The 22,934-nt window shown below is 49.9% G+C and overlaps 7 protein-coding genes across 7 annotated transcripts; 3 read left to right on the forward strand and 4 right to left on the reverse strand.

The window, feature by feature from the left end:
- Positions 1-2,871: 2,871 nt before the first annotated feature.
- Positions 2,872-3,952, forward strand: K460DRAFT_376722 (pectin lyase-like protein; the record flags this gene model as incomplete). Its single annotated transcript, XM_040934912.1, has 2 exons — positions 2,872-2,889; positions 2,954-3,952. 2 exons carry the CDS (start codon positions 2,872-2,874, stop codon positions 3,950-3,952), a joined length of 1,017 nt encoding a protein of 338 aa, XP_040787829.1.
- Positions 3,953-4,399: 447 nt separating this feature from the next.
- Positions 4,400-5,993, forward strand: K460DRAFT_376723 (histone-arginine methyltransferase CARM1; the record flags this gene model as incomplete). Its single annotated transcript, XM_040934913.1, has 2 exons — positions 4,400-4,589; positions 4,660-5,993. 2 exons carry the CDS (start codon positions 4,400-4,402, stop codon positions 5,991-5,993), a joined length of 1,524 nt encoding a protein of 507 aa, XP_040787830.1.
- Positions 5,994-6,374: 381 nt separating this feature from the next.
- On the forward strand, positions 6,375-10,738 carry K460DRAFT_286617 (uncharacterized protein; the record flags this gene model as incomplete). The annotated part of the gene is made up of 5 exons (XM_040928905.1): positions 6,375-6,455; positions 6,517-6,705; positions 6,760-9,081; positions 9,128-9,559; positions 9,611-10,738. The coding sequence occupies 5 exons, from the start codon at positions 6,375-6,377 to the stop codon at positions 10,736-10,738; spliced, it is 4,152 nt and encodes a 1,383-aa protein (XP_040787831.1).
- A 591-nt stretch (positions 10,739-11,329) lies between these two features.
- K460DRAFT_405534 (uncharacterized protein) lies at positions 11,330-13,066 on the reverse strand (the record flags this gene model as incomplete). The annotated part of the gene is made up of 1 exon (XM_040936863.1): positions 11,330-13,066. The coding sequence occupies one exon, from the start codon at positions 13,064-13,066 to the stop codon at positions 11,330-11,332; it is 1,737 nt and encodes a 578-aa protein (XP_040787832.1).
- A 1,141-nt stretch (positions 13,067-14,207) lies between these two features.
- Positions 14,208-15,699, reverse strand: K460DRAFT_376726 (uncharacterized protein; the record flags this gene model as incomplete). The annotated part of the gene is made up of 5 exons (XM_040934914.1): positions 14,208-14,706; positions 14,873-15,001; positions 15,052-15,293; positions 15,341-15,433; positions 15,550-15,699. The coding sequence occupies 5 exons, from the start codon at positions 15,697-15,699 to the stop codon at positions 14,208-14,210; spliced, it is 1,113 nt and encodes a 370-aa protein (XP_040787833.1).
- A 1,625-nt stretch (positions 15,700-17,324) lies between these two features.
- On the reverse strand, positions 17,325-21,725 carry K460DRAFT_366144 (uncharacterized protein). Its single transcript, XM_040933311.1, has 4 exons — positions 19,192-21,725; positions 18,663-19,115; positions 18,202-18,541; positions 17,325-17,992 (listed from the first exon to the last, which is right to left on the reverse strand). The coding sequence occupies exons 1-4, from the start codon at positions 21,675-21,677 to the stop codon at positions 17,624-17,626; spliced, it is 3,648 nt and encodes a 1,215-aa protein (XP_040787834.1). The 5' UTR covers positions 21,678-21,725; the 3' UTR covers positions 17,325-17,623.
- Positions 21,726-21,955: 230 nt separating this feature from the next.
- K460DRAFT_416553 (uncharacterized protein) lies at positions 21,956-22,579 on the reverse strand (the record flags this gene model as incomplete). The annotated part of the gene is made up of 2 exons (XM_040937813.1): positions 21,956-22,207; positions 22,275-22,579. 2 exons carry the CDS (start codon positions 22,577-22,579, stop codon positions 22,039-22,041), a joined length of 474 nt encoding a protein of 157 aa, XP_040787835.1. The 3' UTR covers positions 21,956-22,038.
- Between the last annotated feature and the right edge of the window lie 355 nt (positions 22,580-22,934).

Below are 22,934 nucleotides of genomic sequence, written 5' to 3' on the forward strand. Positions count from 1 at the left end.
CACAGAGGCCAGCTTGGATGGGAAATGCGAATCAGCCTCCGCACAGCGGGCCTCCTCCCCGCCAACCGCCCAACAATAATTCGCTCCAAAACGAGCGGTTCTACCGCCCTGCAGAAGAAATACTGGGAAGGAGCGGAGGAGGTAGCAATGGAGGCAGTCATGGTGGATATCAGGGTAATAATCCGTATAACGATCGCCCTCCTCGTGATGATAGGGGAGGTCGTGGAGGTCGCGGAGGACGAGGGGGAAATCGAGGTGGCGGTGGGTACAGTAATGGTGGCAACAGGCCCGCGTACAACTCCAATGACTATCGCTAGAGGTGATTCAAAGAGATAGGGATTAGGGTAGGAACACATGTGTAACAATATATCGGGATGACGATACCCTCAAATTCGATGGCACCGTATCCAATGGATCAGAAAGGAAATTCTCATCACAGTACGATCTAGCAATCGCTTATGTGTTTGCGTTTCATGGGGTCCCATATCTGTAAATTTCTACGGCATGTTGCACTACTACCTCGGGGCTACTATATGCTCAACGTCAGGCTAGAACTAGGAATCCTGGCACAGTTGTACTTTTGTGTTTGCATAATGCCGCCATTAAGCATCAAGAGCGACATGTTAGCAAGTTACAAGTTGATTAGTCTTTCATATCCACCTCCAAACATCAGCCTCGAAGAGACTGGTTTCGTCGATCCATTGAAATCTTTCCCTACAAGACTGTCAATAATCTCTACGGGTTCCCGGAATTGCTGTAATACACAACCTTCCTCCCATGGCACGTTTAGAGCTCATTCAAGAGTCCCGAAGGAGCACACACGCATCTATGCAGGTTACTTGCATAGATCCTCAACTTTCACAAAAGACGTGGTGGTTTAGTGGTTTATGTAGTTGTTAACTCTTGTTGAGATGCGTATTATAAATGATGAACTTCGGGATTACAGGATCGTTCCTCGAGATTCGCAAACCCTTCCTTCATTTCTGTAAAATATAAAGGGCAATGTCTGCGTTCGTGCACGTTATAGCGTGCAAGAGCGGGATAGTGCGTCACGAGCACGAATGTGGGAAGAAATCTAGATTAGGTACATCATGGTATGACTTTGTTTAATATATTTCCTAACATTGATAAGCTATTAAGGGCTCCAGGGCTAATAGCATGACATGGTTGTAAGCGCTAGCAATCCACTCGCATCACACCATGGTCGGGATGGATGAAAATTGAATTTCGACTTTGTATAGATCTTGCATCGCATAGCGTTATTTTTTCTAGTTTCAGTTTTTCAACGAGAAGAAGAAGTTGTAAAGCTCAGAGAGCACTCTGCAGATTATGAAAGCGGTGTTGCAACACAATAAACGGTACAGTACCGCAACGCAAAAGTCTGGTCGCAGAACTATATAAGTGAGTCTAGCCACGTAATAGCGATGCGGCTGTCTAAAGCAGCGGTTTTTCCAGCGATCGTTTTTTGACATTCACTCAATATACCTGATCAGGTCTAGCTCCAGGCTGGCAACCTGGGAAGCTGAGCAATCGTGGAAGTGTCGCTGGACACCATAGGCTTGCGCGGCAGGGAAATTTACTCTCGTATCATGTTCCAACTTCTGCTTAGAGGTCCACAACTTTCGATCTGCAACTAAAGCTAAGGAAGTCATCCAGGCGTGGGTTGAGATTCTAGAGACCATAATGTGGCCCAACAAAGTCGGAAAGTACCGCGAGACAATGCTCGCATCGTGGCTTCCTTGCGCCGTAGGTAAATCCAGTTACTAGTGGCCTATGTGGTCATAATATTGTTACACGCGGGGTTTTCTGTTCAGCTGAAGATCTTCTGAGACTAGACTGCGTTCAGCTCCTAAGAAGATCGGCAACCAAAATATTGGAAGCGAACGCCCTAGAATCTGATAGGATCGGCGTCCTATGATTGCTTCAGCTCCTCGAATCGTGGACGCAGCAACGTTTTCGGCGTTTCTGCGTACCGAATACGATAACATGATACGTTTTTGAAGAGGATTTTCAAAGCGCCTGCGCCCTAGTTGAGCTATCGCTGGTTTCTGTAAAAGTACTTTGAGTGCGGAGGTGTTTGTAATCACATTGATTCTTCCGGGATAGGTCGAGACGGTCGCCAACCATGGTTCCAAACCTCATCATCGTTCTCCCATGGTACCATATATCGATTTTCTGCTCTCCATGACTACTGATGAGTCTGATGCGAGTTTTGGTTGTATCTGCCCAACAGTTCAAGTATGAGAGGAGTCACTCGCTCTCAATACGTTTTTGAAGCTATGGGGTCTTGGTAGAGAAGAGTCAATGGTGATCTAATATACTGGTCTGAATGTAATCAAGTACCGTACATTCCTAAGTCCGTGGGTTGAACTATGTAAAAGGTGTTTACTAGAAGAATAGCTAGAATCACTTGATCGTCTTATGTGAAAGCTTCAGATCCCTTGAATGGACCTCTCGAAATTTCACCCTTCGTTTCCAAGTCAAGGCTATCCCTTTCTGCGACTTTCCTTCTAGTCAAGTCCGGGTAAGACTCGCGTGCAAATACCATATCAGGCCTAAGGTCGTAGAGTAGATTACGCTTCCACCGTCACATTGATAGACCAACCGGAACTCTCCATTAGCCTCGATGATCAATGCATGGATGTATATGTGGAGAAACAAGAGCCTAGCCTGTAGTCTGCCGCCTCGTACTTACGATGAATTAGGGCTGAGGGCTGAGAGCTGATTGAGAATCCAGTCTTTGAGGGATGCGGGCCGTGGATTTATAAGGGTGTGAGGAACACCCTTATAAAACCCACGCTTCTACTACTTTCATAGCGCACTGAAACTCGACATCTCTCAATTAGAGTTTTCTGTCTTGTTCCAATAAAAATGCATTCTCAACTGCTTGTAGCATCACTGCTCCTCGTTGCTTCTGGCTTTTCTTCCCCTGCACCTGGCAACAGGAACTCAGACTGCACCAAAGATCGTCAAACCAGGTCAATCCATTCAAAATGCCATTGACAATGCACGCCCCGGAGACGAGATCACTGTCGAAGCTGGCACTTATGCTGAGCAGCTAAGCATCACGAAGAGTAATATCATTCTCATCGGCAAGGAGGCTATTCTGATCCCGCCCAAGACCTTTACTAGGAACCTTTGCTCCGGCCTGAACAAGGGCTTTGCGGGTGTTGAGACAGAAGCCGGTATCTGTATCCACGGAAAGGATGTCAAGCTTGCCGAGTTCGTAGGGGAGCATCGCAAGGTTCTTTCGGTCGGCGAGTATATTGAGAACGTTATCGTCACTGGTTTTGAGGTCCGCGGCTTCTCTGGCGAAAACATTGCGGTCGCTGGTGGCAAGAATGTCAAGATCACCAAGAACAAGCTAGTAGATGGTGCTCAATACGGTTTTTTGACCGTTGGCTCCAAGAACACTCTTGCCGAGAGCAATACCTTCGAGTCTACGACTGCCGCCGTTCTTTTTATCGCTTTATGCATGGACGACCAATCCGACGCCAAGTTCAAGGGGAACAACATATCTGGATACTACATTGCGCTCTGCACGCAAACGCCTGGCGGAGTGGTCAAGAAGAACAAGGTCAAGAACTGTTGCATCGGACCCTTCGTCGACCCCGGCATCAAGGGAGCAAAGATAATCGCCAACACTATCACCAACCGCAACCCTGCCTGCCCGTCTGGCAAAGATAGTGCTGGCGCTGGCATCATCATCTTTGGAGCCAGCAACACGATTGTCGATGAGAACACGATCGAAAACATCAACAATAATGGAACGGGTGTTGGCATTTTCATCAACGATGATCTTGTCACCGGCGCAAAGGCTTCAGGTAATGTTGTCAAGAGGAACTCGCTGAAGTTCAACGATTTCGATATCTTCAACAATGCGACGACGACGGATAATGTATTCGTAACTAATAAGTGTACTATGTCGGCACCGGGAGACTACTGCGATTGAATCTATAGGGGTGGTAAATGATGAGACAACATTGTCATAGTGGGAAGTGGAAGCAGACTGCGCGTTGGTAACATAGTGGATTTGAATTAATTGTAATTAAACGTCAGCATTGTTCGTCAGAAAGCTCATAGCCACTAACTACCGAATTCCAAACCCGGAGATAGACCCAAACCAAGACTTCCATCATCGGAATCCCTAGTGATTGATAAAGGAAAAGGATGTAGAAAATGATGTGTGGATACTACGGAGGATGTGAGAAGTGTGCGTACGTCGCAGTTAACGGCAGGCAGGATAGGCCAACCCCGCAGCTTCGCCCACAAAACTAACACTAAACCGCAGAACCTTCTTGCAACCCCGGCAACCTGGATTCGACAGTCGCTTTATCTTTCTCGACCCTACATCCTAGTGCAGGTTTGAAACACATAACAGTATAGAAAAGACAGCAATATGGCAGACAGTGACTCAGATACTGCAAGCTCAGTCGGCAGCATCTTTGAGGACGCAAGCGAGCCAGATACGACTAGCTTCAAATGCCTCTTCTGCGACCAACAATGGTGTCGCGTATCGGACATGGGAGAACATTGCGCGACGGAACACAGTTTCAATCTGCATGAGACGATCCAGAAGCTGGGACCCGGTTTGTCTCCTACTCATCCCAAGGTGGCGCATGCCTTGCCTGATTGAGATATGAGGCTAATTCGGAGTAGACGCGGACGAGCTTACAATCATCAAATTGATAAACTACCTGCGAGTAAGGGCAAAGGATGGCATAGATCCCAAGAGAATTGACGTGTCACTAGAAGACGTTGCTAGCGACGACTACCTGCTACCTGTTCTGGAAGATGACGCCCTTTTGTTCGAGCTTGGAGATCTTATGCCAGATACGGATTCCAAGCCTGTTGACTACAATGACTTTGAAGCTGCGCTGCATAAGGACATGCCAGAGGACTTGTCAAATATCAAGCTTACCAATGACCGGGACCAAGATTATTTTGAATCATACAAAGGCAACAGCATCCACCGTGAGATGATCGAGGATCGCGTGCGGACCGAGGGCTACCGAGATTTCATCGAAAAAAACTCCGAAATATTCGCTGGCAAGACCGTGCTAGACGTCGGATGCGGTACTGGCATCTTGTCGCTATTTTGCGCAAGAGCGGGCGCGAAGAAAGTCTTCGCGGTCGACAACTCCGGCATTGCTGTCCGAGCGAAAGAAATTATCGAGAAGAACGGATATCAACAGCGCATCGAAGTAATCCAGGGACGAGTCGAGGATTTCAACACCCAGCGACTGATCGGAAAGGAAAAGGTTGACATTATCATCTCGGAATGGATGGGTTACGGTCTGCTCTTCGAAGGCATGCTAGATTCCGTGCTACGTGCGCGGGATATGTACTTGAAGGAAGGCGGCATCATGGTCCCCAGTCATTGCAATATCCGCCTCGCACCTATTTCAGATGCGGAGTGGATCGCAGACAGCACGAGCGAGAAGTTCTGGAACAACGTTTATGGCTTCAACTTCTCGCCCATGATACCAGGCGGTCTGCTCAACACACATGAGATTGGTGTATTCGATGTACCAGAGAAAGCACTCTGCGGCTCTGCAACATCACACCTCCTCGAGACGAAGACCGTGTCCGTCGAAGATCTCAGCTTCACAACCCCTCTCCGGATTACGCTCGATCGCGACATCACCTCACTCCACGCAATTGCAATCTGGTTCGACACCATCTTCATCCACCCGAGTAGCTCACAGGACGTCAAGATGCTAGACACGGTTCATTGGGGCAAGAACGGCATTCCAGGCCTAGGGTTCTCGACCGGACCGAGTAATACGCCGACGCATTGGCATCAAGCTGTCCTATTACTCGATAGGGATATTGCAGAGAAACAGGTACTTCGGAAGGGGACGGTGTTGGAGGGCAGCCTGACGTATGCAAAGGAGAAAGGTGACGATCGGGGGATTACAGTTACAGTAGAGTGGAAAGGGCCGGGCGATGACGGGGAGGTTGAGGGGAGGGTGCAGAGGACGATGGCATGAAAAGGAGAACGAAAGCGACGACATCACGAAAGAAAAACCAATGAGGGATGGATTGGTGTTGTGGTCTGGGCGTGAACATGATTTGATGGTTGCTCCATCTCTCGTTAGAGTCTACTATACATGTACTCGATGCTTTATTAGTTGCTTGTACCAGTTGATTTCCGGACTAACAAGGCGGGTCGGAAGTGACGACAGCCCACGTGGGCCGTGCGCGTGAGCTTCGTTGCACACCAAATGTCGCACCTGGATAGATGGCGAAACGGCTGAAGCTCGACAAGCGGCTCTATCTACAACACATGTCACTACTTTCCTGGGCAATTCGAGGCCCCGCAAATAGCTAGAAAGGATGTGGACTAGGTAGCGAGATTCTAAAGAGCTTTCATGCGCGGCATTCTCCCTGGGCGGCCGCAGGCGAAGCTGCAAGCTGTCGCTCATGGCCTGTGGGAGCATATCCAGATCATTGTACGACTCCTGTATACACGGCCTCTGCTCCCAGATGATCGACTGACTAGAGTAACGACAGGCCTACGTCTCCGGCAATGCACTCATCATCCTCGATCGACCGAACCACGTCCTCCAAACCATCTACATCGACGAAGAGTTAGGGCTCGAAGCCGTCGCACTAGACCAGGGAACAGGCAAAATCGCAGCTTGTTCAACGCGAAACATATACCTATATCGGCCATATGGGCGGGATGAGGGTGCCATCAAGGTGTGTTGTTGTAGGCCGCGACTACAGGAGATATTTGGGTGCTGATGTGCGCAGTGGTCGCTGCAAGGCAGCATGGCCCTCCCAGACCCGGACGACTCGATCACAACCCTCTCTTGGGGGCTGCCCGACGAATTGCTCGCAGGCAGTGCCTCGCTCACGCTCTTCAACACGCACAGCGCAACCGAACAGTTATGGACCAAGCAGCTAGCGAACCCGGTCAAGTTTGCCCACTTCTCGCCAGATGGCGAGCTGATTGCTTCGACTGGCAGATACGACCGGCTACTGAAGATATGGCGGCGCACCTCGTATGGTTCGGCCGATCAGAGCTTCGATTACTTCTACCTCCCACATCCCAAAGCCATAACAGGCCTGCATTGGCGACACCCATATCATAAGGAGCAGTCGGCGCAAAATGTTCTCTATACAATATGCGCCGACTACAAGGTACGCGTGTGGGTCCCCAGCGAACACCACGGCGTGGATGGCATGCACGTATGGGCTGAGGTGGACCTCTTCGAGTCCATCATGGCACGGCATGTACCCCTAGGGCAGCAGTCACAGAAGCGGTTTGCCTTCTTTATCGACGGCAGGCACTTCACGCATGCGACAGAAAGAGCCATGCAGCAGGCGTCAGCAGAAGAAAAAGACCGCGGCATTGCGTTACATCACCTGATTGAGGTTGCGAATCGCAATCCTGAGATCTGCGTCGTGCTGGACGACCGGGGGAACATGTCCGCGTGGGGCTTCGAGAATGTTGGAGCTGGAGTGAAGAAGATTACAGACGTTTTCAACATTGCTCATGTCGACGGCTTGCATCTACACTTTGCCAAGGAACCGAAGGCTATCGAGGACAACGTACAATTCTACGCTTTCATCGGCGACAAACCCGACTCTAATTTCACCTTGTTATCACATCACTTCGATGGGCGGATAGAATGGCTCGAGTCACGTATCGACTACCTCTTCGATCCTTCGCCTCAGTTGCAGCGTATACAGCGTAAGGCTATGTGGACCGGACACTCACACGCCATAAAAAAAGTCAATCGTACAGCCAGTGGGCGTGCACTAGTATCAAGAACCGTTACAGACGAGTGTATCATCTGGCTTCAGCGTCCCAGTGATCAGGGCATGACGCTACATCGACACAGCAGTGTTAAGGTGACCGAGCACATCCACAGGACAGCGCTACTACAGGAAGGCAACTTCGTCGTCTTCCTACACCACAACGACATCTCGCTCTGGGATACACGAGGCCATGAGGCCAAAGAGGTGGCACGTTGTGCTTACAAGCTGCAAGGCCGGCCACTATGTTTGCTTGTTATACCCGAAACGCAGGCAGGAGGTCGACGTGTACACATTGCGACAATCAGCTCTGAGATGAAGGGCATATGTTGGGAGGTGACGCTTCCGCTACTAGAGCACGATCCAGTCACCGGTCGCAAACTCTCTAGTATTGAGAAAACCAAGGGATACTCTAATGGTCATTTGGAGATATCGTTAGAGCAGTACTCTAGCTTTGATCTTGGTTCAGGTGACGATCTTGCTTTTGTCCTGCCTGTAGACCCGGCAGGCTCAGCACCGGTCATTTCAGGCTTTCTCGACACCTTCGCGCGCGACATCGCCATCTCATATACTAATTCAGGTGTCATCAAGTCGTGGACTGCGCGCGTCAATATGGAGGATCGGAGGCTAGATTGGCTATTGACCTCAGAAGTTGATACAAGCGTGCATAACCCTTCGCTGGCTAGCGGCACGTCGATAAGGAAAGCCGCCCTGGTGGATGCCGAGAAAACAACGTTGACTATCTGGAATACTCGAAGTGCGCAACTGGAGTACCAGGAAACTTTCAAGGGAAACGGAGTCATCCAAGATCTTGATTGGTCGTCTACACCTGATAATCAATCAATACTCGCAGTTGGCTTCCCTCATCGGGTCGTTATTTATGCCCAGCTCCGTTACGATTACCTGAATGCGGGCGAATCCTGGGTGCCAATTCGCGACATTCGGATACGAGACATCACACCACACCCAATTGGTGACTCTGTCTGGCTTGGGAGTGGGAACCTCATCATCGGTGCGGGTAACCAGCTCTTCATCCAGGATGAGAATGTTGCAGTGACTGAAGGCTTGTTCCCCAGTTTAAGAATGATCTCGCGCAAGACAGCTTCGATTGATATCTTTACGGCGGTCAGCCGTCTCAACGGTCCACTACCAGTGTACCACCCGCAATTGCTATCACAATGCGTGCTGGCCGGAAGGCTCTTATTAGTGCAACGGATATTGGTTCAGTTGTACCAAAAACTCAAGTTCTGGATCGAGGGCGAGGAGCTGAATAGTTCATTGGGGTTCACTGCAGAGGACTTTTATGAGTACAATGTAAGACACAACTACAGATATTATACATGAGGACTAAGAGACATAGACGCACATGGCCACCTCGAGGAAAGACATGCACTCTTCATATGCGGACTTCACAGACGATAGCGAGCCTCATGCCGTAACCGAAGAGGTCGCTTCCAATCTCAAAGATCTGCTCACCACTAAGCAGATACCCCTACTCTCAAGCCGCGAGCAATTTCACCTCGCAGATATTGTTGAATGTATAGGTATGGTAGAAAAGCATCGCCGTTCAATCGACGATAATGCAGGCCGCTTCCTACTTTTCTTCCGACAGCATGCCCTGAGTGAGGTTTTGAAAGGGCCCATTTCATGGCGCGAGATCATCTGGGCCTTTCATTCTGGAAGCCAGGATATCTTAGTCGATATCGTCAGCAGACACTTCAACGGCAAGATGTTATGGCAGCACGCTAAAGAGTGTGGTGTGTTCATGTGGATGACGGATATCAATGCCCTAGTATGAGCCTCATTCGAAACCTTTGCGCAATGCCACTAACCTTTCTCATAGCGCACCCAGTTCGAAGTCATCGCTCGAAACGAGTACACCAAAACCGAAGAAAAGAACCCCGTCGATTGTGCCCTCTTTTATCTCGCACTTCGCAAAAAGGCTGTTCTCCTTGGCCTCTGGCGCATGGCTACCTGGTCGAGGGAACAGGGTGCGACCCACCGCCTCTTGTCCAACAACTTTAATGAGGAACGATGGAAGACGGCTGCTCTCAAGAACGCGTATGCGCTCATGGGAAAGAGGCGGTTCGAATACGCCGCTTCGTTCTTCCTACTAGCGGACCATTTGCAGGATGCTATCAGCGTGCTGCACAACCAACTTGGCGACACTCAGCTCGCCATTGCAGTTGCGCGTGTTTATGGCGGTGATGACTCGCTCGTACTACTTAGCTTCTTGAAGGATAAGGTTCTGCCTCAGGCTGCCCGCGATGGTAACCGATGGATGGCAACCTGGGCTTACTGGCTCCTTGGACGTCGCGACACGGCTGTTCGCGCTCTGGTCACCCCACTTTCGCGTCTCCTTAGTCCGCCCGAGACACCTAATCTTCAGAGCAAAAGTTACTTGACAGACGACCCCGCGCTCGTCGTTCTTTACAAACAGCTCCGCGAGAAGAGTTTGCAAACACTACGAGGTGCAACTATGATCGGTATGCGAGAAGAGTGGGAGTTCGTACTCCACACAGCCAGGTTATACGAACGTATGGGATGCGACGTCCTTGCACTCGATCTCGTGAAGACTTGGGAGTTCTTGCTCCCACCACCGCCAACCAAGGCATTACCTGGACATCCACCACTTAGCCCAATGATGCCACGGGAGTCGTTCCACGCTCACGGACCAAGACAGTCAGCAACAGACTTTGACTTTGATCCACGCAAGCTGCTACGCCGGAGAAGCTCGCTAGTTGTCGCTGATTTGCCGGTGCGAGAGCACATCAAGAACGAACTTGCAGAGAGTAAAGGGACGCTAGAGGAGGAGGAGGAGGATGAGGAGGGAAGCGGAGAAGAGGACGGAGTGGAGACTGCAAAGGAAGGTGAACAAAAGAAGCCAGGGATGATTGAGAAGAAGAAACCACCGCCCACCCAGTTCAAGGAGCCGGATGCGAATAGCTTGCTGGATGCTTTTGGATTCTAACACCTCACTTTTTGGATTTGGTCTGCATAGCCTGGCGTTGTAGGCGTATGCAAGTGCAGGTGATAAATATATGTATACTTCAAGTTCAAGTTGCTGTTGACATGGTTGCTAGATTTAGGTACATGGGCTCTATACCTATACCTAGTGCCACAATGCAACTAGCTTTTTACTAGCTCTTTACTACTATCTTCTTGTAGCACACATTGCGGCTCTTCTTTTTTTTTCTCATCCACTGCTTATCATCTTGTAATACATTGACTATTGTAACAAGAAGCCGGCATATTGACTGGCCCTCTAATCTAGGTCTCTCAAGAACCGATTCTTCCCTCGCCGCCCCGGAACTCTACCAGCCATACGCTCTCGCTCTTCTACATCAGGTAGGCTGCAATGTTCTCCTCACGGTATAGTACGCGCTTAGAGGTATATTAGATTTACAGCAACCTGCTGCCTTATTTCCACACCCATCACCTTAACCCTAGGCACATGGTGTACACCGCGCCCTTCCACTCCTACCCCACATTACCAGGAGTAGTAGGTGCAATGTCCTTTTGCTTAACCATATCCCATCTATGAAGCTCGCTTAGCTCCCTCTCAGTAATCTTCACCACTCCTGCTCATCGGCATTGTCAAGCTAGGCACGTCAGACCTGTCAGAGCCGCTATCGTTGTTGACAATGGCCTTGACCTCTGCCCGTGCAGCCTTCCCCGGTTGCGCTTTCTTCTTTAGCCGAGTCACGTCCTCCCGCTCGCCACCTTTGTTCTCAATGACCTTTCCATTTGTGTCCCTCCAACCTCCCTCGGCAAATCCCTCCTCCTCAGGGATCGCTAGACCCTTGCGCTTCTTCACTATATTTTTGTTTGGGGGAGACGGTAAGGAGAGAGGGATTTCTAAAATGTCTTCACCAGACATTTCCGGCTTCGCCTCCTCCTTCTCTACATCATCCGCGAGCTCGCCCTCCCCAGGCTCCTCCTCCTTCTCCCCTCTCTCCCGAGAGATCGATGTGCGTGTGCGCTTCTTTCTAGCTTTATGTGTGATATTGCCTGCCTTGGTACGCGTCGATGTCTGCTTGCCGTTCTTGAGTGGAGTTGAAGCCGGCTGAATACCTTCGTCACTATCCGAAGCAACCTCATATCTACCGAAAGCCGCGTCACCATTGCGCTTCTTCGAGGTCTTGATCGATACAGCACTTTTCCTGCTCTTCCTGTCCTTCTCAGATTTCGCCGAACTAGCCTCCCTAGGAAAGGCGGATAACGGAATCACTTCATGAGGAAACTCCTCCATCAGAGGAAGCTTGACGTTTGGGTTCTCATTTCGCTTCGCACGCAGCGCGTCGGCCCGCTCCAGCAGCTCATAGATCTCCTTGTTCTTCTCTGCGTGCGCGGAAGTAATCTGTCCACGAATCGAGTCTACGTTGCGGTTATTGCGTCCCTCGCGGTTGACCTCATCCGCAAATCCTTGGAGATCTTCTAAAACCATCTCTGCGCCCTTTCCAAAGCCGAAGCGAAACAATCCAAAAATCTCGCAGAAGTCATTAATCGCAGTATACAGCGCTTGCTTCTCAGGTACGGTCCAGTGTGTACGATGCAACGTCTGAACGTACATACTGTCACGACGACGCTTGATTTGGTCGATCCACTTGTTGTAAGAGGTCGTCCAGATCTTGTTGTTAGGGTCCACATTCTCTAGTTTCTTTTCGCCAACATAAGCGAACTCGTACTCGTAGGTAATGGCGTTGAAGGCACGGAAAATGACTGTAGGCTTGAAGAACTGGATGTTGTCGCCAGTACCACGTGTCCAACGCTCTTCAGTGTTGTTCTTCACCCAAAACTCTTCGAGTCTGTTCTTGGACCCGCGAATCTTGCGTGGGACTTTGCATTCGACGAGGGAGGGGTAGACAACGCAAGAGACCGCGTTGTCAGAGGTGGCAGGAGCGACGCGCGTTTCTGGGATCTCGTCGACTTGCACAAATTCGCCACCGCCATGGGGAATTTGTATGCGGAAGGTTGCGATTATCTTGGTGGAGTCGGTCGGATGAGGCGCAAATGTTTCTTCATTCTTTATGCACTTTTGACGAACTGTGCGCTTGGGAGTGTAATCCCCTGCTTCAAGCGACTCGGGGGCTTCCTTGGCTGCTGCAATGCCCTTTTGGACTTCGAGGGGGGTAGTGTCTCGCGCAAACGGCGTGTCTATCTCTTGATCGCCTTCGACTGCATACTCGGCCGCGTTCTTCTTGTGCTTCTGAGGAATTAGATCTGTGCGCTCGTTGATGCCCTCAGTACTTGAGGTGTCCAGCATTAAACCCTCTACTGCAAGATCAATTCCTGGCATTGCACAGTAGCTCCGAAGCTTGTATATCGGAAAGAAAATTCTAGCGCGGCCAAAATTGAGAAATGCCGAGGCGGTGGTGGAAAGGTGTTTACTGATGACGGAACGACTACTGATTTATGGTACCAAGCACTTTGGTGAGTCATCTATCGAGATTGACATACGTAAACGGTTGTAGTGGTAGTGAAAGAGTCGAGCAAACACTCAAGTAGCCGCCCGTATGTTTCGCGTAGGTGTGAGGTGTACCTCAAGTGAAAGTGAAGATATTTTGTTGTGTTCACGAAATCGTAAAGTTGTGGATTGTTATGACCGCATTTGTAGTGGTGTTGCGAGGCAATACGTCGGAAGAGTTGAGCGATGAATATGAAGCTGTGCTAAGGTCTATGCGCAGCACTTGTGTGAAGGGTGGCGCGCAAATACAAAAGAGAGGAGGGAAAGCGCGGAACACTCGAGTGAAGCCTAACTCGACCAAAACGGGGTATGTTATCGGAGGCTCTCATACGTAAAACTTCACCCAAAATCACAGGAGCGCATTAGAGCGGAGGAAATTTATTATATTCATAGCTGCTAGCAGTTCATTACGTTGATCAAGTAGGCTAAGAGACGTGCTACTAAAACAAGCTAAGATGGAGCTGCACACGTGAATAGTCTACACTGACTGAGCATATTATTATCAGTCGTTAAGGCTTTTTCGACGCGGCGGCAGGCCGTTTCAACCAACACTGCGTCATGCGGCTGACCATAACAGTCCCCATTACCAGATGCGAATTTGACTCGGCACCGTTGACCTGATGTTCCGAATCCAAAAAGTGCGACTTCGGCGCTCGAGAAGGTTAACACTGCGCCTTTACCAGTTATTCGTTGAACTTACTTTGCCCACTATGAACCAAACCAATGTCGGGATGTCTCTGATCTTTCTTTTGCGCCCAGCCGGCTCTCCAGCCCCCAACTACTCTTTCCCAGGCTGATTCTCGCTCCAGCAACGATAATGTCTTACAAGCAACATTTTGCCCCAGGTCGAGTCAGATGGAGGGGTAAAGCCATCTCGAATTCATAAATGCTTGCTAGATAGGCCGGGCGGCATGGTTGATGTATAGAAGAAGAAGAAGAATTGAAGAAATACAGCGCGGCTACACCAATAATATTAGACAGCATGACCAGCATCCGTAGCTACCATATTTGTGCTACTTGCTCTTGGTGTTTCCTTGTTGCTCGTGTCATCTACCCACTCCTTGTTTGATATAGGTGTTCTCCATCCACTCGCTCTTTCTTCACTGCCTTCGACATGCACATGGATATCTGTGATAACTTGAATATCTCTTACATCCTCGCTTGGTTGATTTTGTTGCTTCATCATGTTCATAGGATATTCGGGTTCGGACTTTAAGCCTTTGCGACCGTGATTACTTCCGCTGGTCGCCGACGGCCGTGGCGAACTGTGGGAGCTGCGTTTATGCGATGAAAATCCACCTGGGAGCCAGCGAGCCAGAAGTGGGCGGAACAGGGGAAGACAGGAACAAATTATTGCCACGTTGACCTCAATGGAGCTCCAGGCTGCTGAAGATGGGTTGTCGTAGGTGAGGTCCTGGGATTTGGAGATCGCAACAAGTGATTGGAGGCGGAGAATCGAGACTATGCATACGCTATGGGAGTTCCATTAGCATAGAATTAAAAATTGTCAGCGAAATTTAGATATGGGAGTTGGAACTCGCTACACGGTAAGCTATACGTGCTCGAGTTGCATGTGATATAGCCGCTCCGAGATACGCATTCGAAGAAAAGCAAGTAGGTTGGAAAATCGCTACTTACAATCCGCCAACGGCAAAAATTGCAGTTAATGCAGTCTTCTGTCGACGTCCAAGCCTTAGGCTCCGTATGACTGGCATGGGAAGAATGATTATAATGAAATCAGTCAATATGTTGATGGCTGCGATTGCGCTAGAGTTCCTATCAGCTGGCTCATACGACCCTAGGATATGAAGGCTCACAACCACATCGCATGCTGATTAACGCATCTTGCGGGCTCTCTCGTCCAGAACGACCGCAAAGGGATACAATAAAAAATGCAGCTAAACAATGACGACATGGTGTAGCCGATGACAATCGCCACGACGGTCCAACAAGCGATCTGGAATCTTTTTGTCTTAAAGACTCGTTGATATTGTAGGAGGATAGATCCTTTAGTCAGCCCAAGAGATAGACCATAGATGATGAAGGACGCCCAGAAAGTCTCCCTTCCAAGTCAGTATAATGCTTAATTGTTGAAAAAGCGAAGACTGGTACCTTCAGTGTTTTGACAAGGTCGTGTGGGCTAACGTCACTAATATGCCGGCCCATTCCCCACTTTGCCTCTGTCCAAATTAGCATCGACTAGTGAGCGAGTAAGAGATTGTACGAACGGAGGCCAATGCATACCGTCACACCAATAGAGAGAAGCTGTAAATTAATTAGTGGAGACTTGTTCATGAGATAGTCGATATTGTTACCATCGCTAGAATGATGCCATAATCTTCAACACCAACAAAACGAACGAGGAAAAAACGGGTGTATAGGCGGAGAGCAACGGTAACTACTGCGATAATAGTGAAGGTAGTTGAAATATTGACGGCACGTTGGCCGCGAAGGTTACTGGACATCATAGCTATGATGAAGTCTGGGTTCTGAAAGGTGGAGGGTGTCATAGACCCTTTTGGAGTTGAGTTGATGTTATCCACAAGCAAATTTGTAATGTGAGGTCCACTGCAGTATAAGGAATTTAGTTGAGACGCCACTTGCGCGAGCTAACGACAATATTGCAGGAGTGCGACTACCGTTGCATCGCTAAAGTGAGATGATTTTTGGATGATCCAAACATGTAGAGACTAAACAAACCTAGAGTACTAGTACGTCGAAAAATAGTGAGAAGCCAATATCGGATCTTGTGAGGAGATGAACTAACTAGTGGAGATGATCGCATTTTACCTAGCGTTAACTGTTACAATCTACGCTTCTACCGTTCGTGAGTTTTAGCTAGAGTTTGCCGTACATTCGAAGCTTCGGGAGTGGTCGCGGTGCCAGAACCTGCGAATAATGGCCCAGACATCACGTAAGATGTATTCGAATGCTTGCGGTTTTCCTTAGAGCGGGTTTGGACTATCGTTGCAAACTTGGGGTGAACCCGTACAATGGTGGTACACGATGTGCATGCTCCGAGGTGATACAGGCCAGAGACCAAGATCAGGAGTCGTCTCATGACGTATTAGAGTAAGACACGCAACAACTTCGCTGCTCTCAGCCATGAAAGACATGACCCTTCAAGTAAAGTAATGGTGCCTCAAGCCGCTCGTCGGCCATTGAACGTACTTGGTATAGGCGAAATGACTGCAGTCGGCTCCGAGTAAGGGCCTATAGGCCGTCTAATTTATATACATCAACTATGCGGGTAACTGAAGTCACATATTGCACATTTAAATGGTAGGCAAAGTCGTCACACAACACATTCCTGTGCCCATACTAGTACAGATAATCACACTCAAGAAGGGCCGTTTCTCGAATCAAGGTGTTTTATCTCCGCATTCTTTCCACCTCGGCTAATTACCTACTGTTGTAGTAATTTCAGCGATATGAAAGAGGATGTATAGTAATCGATCTACAGGATTCAATATGATCTCTTAAGTTCACAATCCTCGGGCAACTTGCGTGCACACACGCGTTAACCCCCAGTAACGTAACGCAACATAGGTAAATTTTTATAGTTCAAATTCGGTGATAATTCTAATTCGGAAGCAAGCAGGATAGTTATTGCGACATGCGCAAGTAACTGCGCGGAAGCGGGTAAACTACCCTAGGTATTTGAGCAGAAGGTCTCTGGTGTTTGAAGGAGATGGGGTATATCCGTATTATATGTAACTATCAAGTCTATAGAACGTCTAAGAGTTGATAACGAGAGCGTGATGCTGTTGCCTAACAATTGCGCTGTGGTAGCTTGATATTGTGCAGATCGGAATACTCGAACCCTACGCTCCTAAAGGTACCAGTATTGGCAGGATTGCCAAACATGACGTGAAATAGCATGTTCTAGATCTGCTGCTGAATGCCTGGCCTCCTGAACGAAGGATGCGATTCGTGATTTCAGAAAGTTACGCAAGAAGGTTCCCGCTTTGGCTTGCAACCCGAAGACTCTCTACTTGATACAATTAGAGATCAGCTCTTAGGACATGGCTCCTATAGCGCAAGGGCACAGAGACGACCACGTCGGAGTCAGGCGGAGTGATGATGTTAACGACGATGATCTGTTGATTTTTTTTGATAAGGGAGGAGTGGGGAAACATAATTTGAAGAATTAGGATAAGAGGGGCAATGTATTCCAGCGCCAAGTCTCCACGAGGATGGCCCAACGGCATGAGAGAAGCAACCCACCACAGGGACTCTGGCACCATAACTTTTGAGCATAAAGACATGTAAATGAACATCATATCGTGCCAAAGGGCACTCTATCTTACTCATCATGATGCGCCGGTCCTCCAAACGCCGCAAGTACCTGTGATGAGGCCTAGAGATCTTCACAATTCGAAGCGCTGCTCACCGTCGTCCATAAACTTTATCCTCCTTCCTAAACCCTAAACTTCCCGCCTTTCTTTTCTCTCTCGTTGCCTCGCCCTTGTCACCTTCCAGCACGCGCGTGCGGCCAAACATGCCCACTTCATCCGCATCGTCGACGTTTTTATTATCGTACTCGGCCTCGCGCTTGAATAGTGCAAGGATGTCTTTCATAGACAGTTTACCAATAGCCTTGCCACCTTCGAGAGCAGCATTTGCTAGCTTCCGCTTGGCTTCTTGTAGTTCGAGGATGCGCTCTTCGACGCTATTATGAATTGAGAGGCGGTAGACGGTCACATCAATTGTTTGGTTCAGGCGATGGACGCGATCTATCGCTTGTTCTTCTACGAACTGCTTGATGTCAGCGTATGGGTTCATAAGGTCTCTCTCTCTCTCTCTCTATAGCCAAGACTGGCCGACTTCTGCGCTTGGTATATGTGCTAGATAGCTCCAAAGGCACTGAAGGCGAACAACCCAGGTGATGTTGAAGAGTGGGAGTTCCACACAAGTGGGGCCGCGAGTGTGTTATAGTGAACTAGAAAACGAGAGGGTGTACTTACAGGATTCCAAAATGGCTCCATGATAACTACACGGCTCGCTGCCGTAAGATTGAGGCCCAGGCTCCCGCACTTGAGACTACAAAGTAGTACGCGTGTACGCTTATCATTTCGAAGCTTATGCAGACTGGCTTCGCGCAGATCATTGCGCATGCTACCATCATATCGGGTAAATATGTAATTCCCACGCTTAAGAAAGGGCTCGATAAGGTTGAGCATGGACGTAAACTGGGAAAAGACGATGACCTTATGATCTGGCGTCTCTTTCTCTAAAATGGCAAGGAGCTGTCGAATTTTCGTAGAAGGGGTAAGGTCCGAGGCATTATACACAACCTCTGAGGATCTATTGCACATTAGTATATCGATTCAGGCTACAGACCAGAAGAGAGAATCCAGTGTTTCTAGATCTCTTGCGATATTTGCTAGGGCTGGTTGTGGTAGTGGTAAAAAGGGGCCGGACTTACGCTTCGCTATCTGAATCAGAGTCTTCTGAGTCCTCTTCCGAACCGGAGTCATTAGATTCGCTCGGCGAATCTGCTCCGTCGTCGGAGTCAAGACTAAGAACACGTGGCGTATTCTTTAGGTTTTTTTTGCGAGGAACTGGAGCCTCATCTTCGCTATCGGTATCATGGACGATGAATGAGTTCATCTGACTCTTACTCTCGTTTTCACTTTCAGTAGCACTTGAATCGACAGAGGCAAGCGTATCGCCGCCACCTTCCATATTCTCATCGTCTGTTCCGCCTGCTTTACCGAGATCTTTTACGTGTTGCTGGTCTTCGGGCACTATCCACTCGCCCTCAGCCTCATGCTCGTCGTCACTGTCCACGATGACGCGACGCTGGCGAGCCGGGTTGAGCTGTTCCTGGTCCTTCTTGGCCTTTTCGCTCTTGTGCTTGTGCTTCCGATGCTTCTTCCTACGTCGAATGTTAGCCATTGCCCGGGGATCCTGATCACCTGCTGGGTAGATCAGATGACGGGTTATACACTCACTTCTTCTTCGTCGATACATGAAGGTCCGTTTCGCATTCTGTGCAACGAACGGCATCAGCCTCAGCATTATCTCGTGTCAAAGCCTTCTGACATATATCGCAGCGCTTTGTAGCAACGCTGAGTCCACCAAGGAGGTCCGCAAGGTCATCAGCGTCGGTGTCTTTGGAGACTTTGCGAGGAGTTTGCAGGTCTGTCGGAGCCCCAGACTTAGATCCAGTAGTTAAAGCGTCTTTGTCATCTTTGACATTACTCTTCGTTAGATTGGGATGGTTGCAAGCCTGTCGTAATCGCAACAGCAACACCAACGCCCCAATGTAATCCTGCTTCTCACCACCCATCATCTCGTCGAGGCGTGACTGTGCGCGATCGGATAGGCGGTCGTAGAATGCACGCTCTTTTGCCGTGAACTCTCCTATGATAGTCTCGACATTTCGCGCGACGATCTGGAAAGCGGGCTTGTCTCCACTTCCCTTGGCCTTGCCTCCGAAATTGAGCGCTCCGTCCTTCTTGAGTACTTCCTTAGTGCGGCGCTTCATAAAGGCTTTTAGGAAGATCTGTAGTCGTTTCATGGCGAGGTTGCCACGGCCGTTCTTCATAGGGCCAGATATCGAGTCTTTCCAGCTAGACAGTTCGCAATATGGCTGAATGCGGAGGAACTTGATCAAGCTCTGTAGCTCGTCAAGGTTATTCTGCATCGGTGTGCCCGTGAGACACCAGCGATAGTGAGAACGAATATCGTAGCAAGCTTTCGTCATCTTTGCGTTGCGATTCTTGATGGTGTGTGCTTCATCGAGCAATGTGCGATACCAGTGTACAGCAAAGCAGCCCTTCTTGAGGCCATCAGGACCGTCTCCGCAGGCGGCATGTTCAGAGGCAAGAACTTGGTAGGTTGTGATGACGACATCATACTGCTTCAGTTTTTCGGCCGATTTGGTGCGACTCGGGCCGTGGTGAACAAGAACTTTCAATTCATGTGATCTTGCGACCTTGGTGTGGATCTCGGCCTCCCACTGTTTGATGAGCGCCAAAGGAGCGACGACAAGCGTGCCCTTACCGGTGGCTTCTAGAATCCTGTTTTTCTTGTTCTCCGGCTCGACGCCTTTCTCCGGTCGTGGATTCGAAAGAATGAGCGCGATGGACTGTACAGTTTTTCCCAGTCCCATGTCGTCGGCCAGAATACCACCTTTGGGGAGCTTTGCGCGCTTGTTGTGATTGCCTGTCTCTTTTTCAATCATCCACGCCACACCGTCGACTTGATGAGGCAGAAGCTTCACCTTCAGGCCATCAACTGTGCCATCATCTTCTTCATCCTCGTCCACTTCTGCCTCGGCTTCGGGTTGGGCTTCATGGTCCTTAACCGCGAGAGCCTGTAAGCGATCGGCAAGTGATTTGCTCGCTTCGTCATCTTCTTGCGTCTGCTTCTTTTTCCGAAGACGCGTCCGTGGGATCTTTTCGCTGTCCTCGTCGAAAGCGCCCTCGAGTAGAGCCTTGATATTCTCGCTAGCCTGGCCAGAGTCGACGTATGCGTACATGTCAGGGGCACCGAATCGATCGCCCTCGGCTCGAATGGCAACGTCAGGATCAAAATTATCCTCATCGTCTAGGATGACCGTTTTCCTTGCTGCTTCGAGCGGGTTGTGGGAACCCTTGGCGACCGGTTGGAATGCGTTCGATGGGTCCATGGAGGAGTACATGGGCCTTGGAGGCGGATAAGTGGTTTGAGGCGGAGCATTATATGGCCTAGAAACCGGGACGCCGTGCGATGGTTGGCGTGGCTGGAACTGTGAGGCGGGGATCTCAAATATGTCAGAGCCAGTCGAGGAGGCCGAGCTGTGGCGCTGAACTCCTTGTGCTGGGACCTTGAATGGGCGGTTCAGCGCATCTAGGCGATCGGACGCGCTCTGTCTTGCTGGTACTGGTGGCCGACTGGAGTTGGCTGAGTATTGCGACGGTAGCCGTATCGGTCCCTGCTGGTGTTCCGGCCGCATCTGTCCTGGTCTCGGCTTGTTGAACAGATGTGCATATTCGTCCTTGGTATCCTTCTTCAGCGGATTTTTGAGCGGGCTTGTCTGGCCGAACTGTGGAGCGGCATTTCGCAGCTCCTGTAGCGGCTTCGGCGGGGGTGCTGGTGCTGGAACCTCTTTGTGCGGCGGCGGCAGTGCAGGAGCTTCTCGCTCTCGCACCATCTTGTGTGGTGTTGGGACCGGTTCGCTTTCGTCGAAGAGTGAGGTGGAATTGCCAAGCAAGCTCGTGGACTGGTCGTCTCGGAAGGGACTGTCTATATCTGCAACGTCGCTGCCTAGTGCCTGCTCGTCTAGGAAAGAAGCGGTCGTATAGATAGTGCCTCGTGCGATCTCCGAGCTCTTGTTGTGGTGGTTGCGCTTCGAAGTAGGCGCCGACGTGGTGGCCTGGAAGCGCGGCTTCTGGGGGGACGAGAGCGTGTTGACAGGAGGGAAAGGTGCGCGATGCTTCCTCGGACTGCTCATGGGCAGCAGCTATATAGGGCCAAGGCGGTTTGCGGACTCGCTCTGTCGAAAAGAAAGAAAAGGGTGTCCTCTTGTCGCGTTGTGTTCCCAGGTTAGGCGTCAGGCTTGGCTTGGCTGACGTTGCCAGGGCACCAGGTTTGGACCCCACCAAGGACCGCGTCTCACAACACCACGTTGTCACGAGACTTTGTCCCATGTCATGTAGCCAGCCCTCCGCTCCTTGATGCACTGGCTTCACGACGCCATCATCACTATGGCGAAACATCTAGGAGAGCCCGAATGTATAGATTTGGAGCAATTCTACACGATACTAACTCGTCGTCGTCCCTACCGGGTTCAACACACGGACTACTTGAACATGTCAAAGTCCTCTCAACGCTATAGCTCCTAATCCGACAGCGCCCACAGCACCAGCCCCGAGCAATCCTGCAGCTGTCTTCCCAACCTGTCCCATGGCGACGCCAAGAGCTAGACTCCCCATATCCACAACATCCGTTGCGATCCCTGCCCAAATGGCTCTTCTCATTTCTCTACAACATCACATCAGATTAAAAGTCTTTCATGCACATTCAAATACTTCATGTCTCGCCGACTTACCTCTTTCCTCCATCCTGGGCTGCCTTGTCCTCCGCAGTAATCAGCAGCGCTCCAAACATTGCGTCTCTGACGCCAAACATGCGGACGAGCAGCGCTTGTTCGGCGGGTACGGGGTATTTGAACAAGGCACAGGTGAATCGTGGGGCGACAAGGCATGCTGCCCCGGTTACGATACGTATCAAAGTGAGCGCTTTGATGGCTGTTTGGGTTGCTGGGGAGAGCGGAGGGGAACTCGGCTCGTTGTTGAGCTTTGGTTGGCCGCCGAGGAGGGGGTCACTGGGTTTGTGAGGGGATGAAGGAGCCATTTTTTGGTAGGTTTCGGTGGATGAAATCAAATCGCATGAATAAGTTTAGTTGGTTGAATCTTGCCATTGAAGACTTGCGCAACGCCTTTTTAATAGCCTCTGTCCCGACGCAATGTCTCTCAATGTCTACCATATTTCCCAGCTATAACGTTGGTATAGTGCGCAGCCTTACGTTACGCTATGCTGGAGGCCTGATAGAAGTGACGTGACCTCGGTTGTCATGGAACTTTAGGAGCGTGCAGAGAGCGGCATTGGTCTAGCCATCTAGTAGCTTACTACACAAGGTACAGTCTATCATGGAGAGTTCGAGATCAAATTCGCAAGCCAAGCTCTTCTTTCCGCGCTTTAACTAATC

Source organism: Cucurbitaria berberidis (genome assembly GCF_010015615.1).
Source record: "Cucurbitaria berberidis CBS 394.84 unplaced genomic scaffold K460scaffold_3, whole genome shotgun sequence".
Lineage (NCBI taxonomy): Eukaryota > Fungi > Ascomycota > Dothideomycetes > Pleosporales > Cucurbitariaceae > Cucurbitaria > Cucurbitaria berberidis.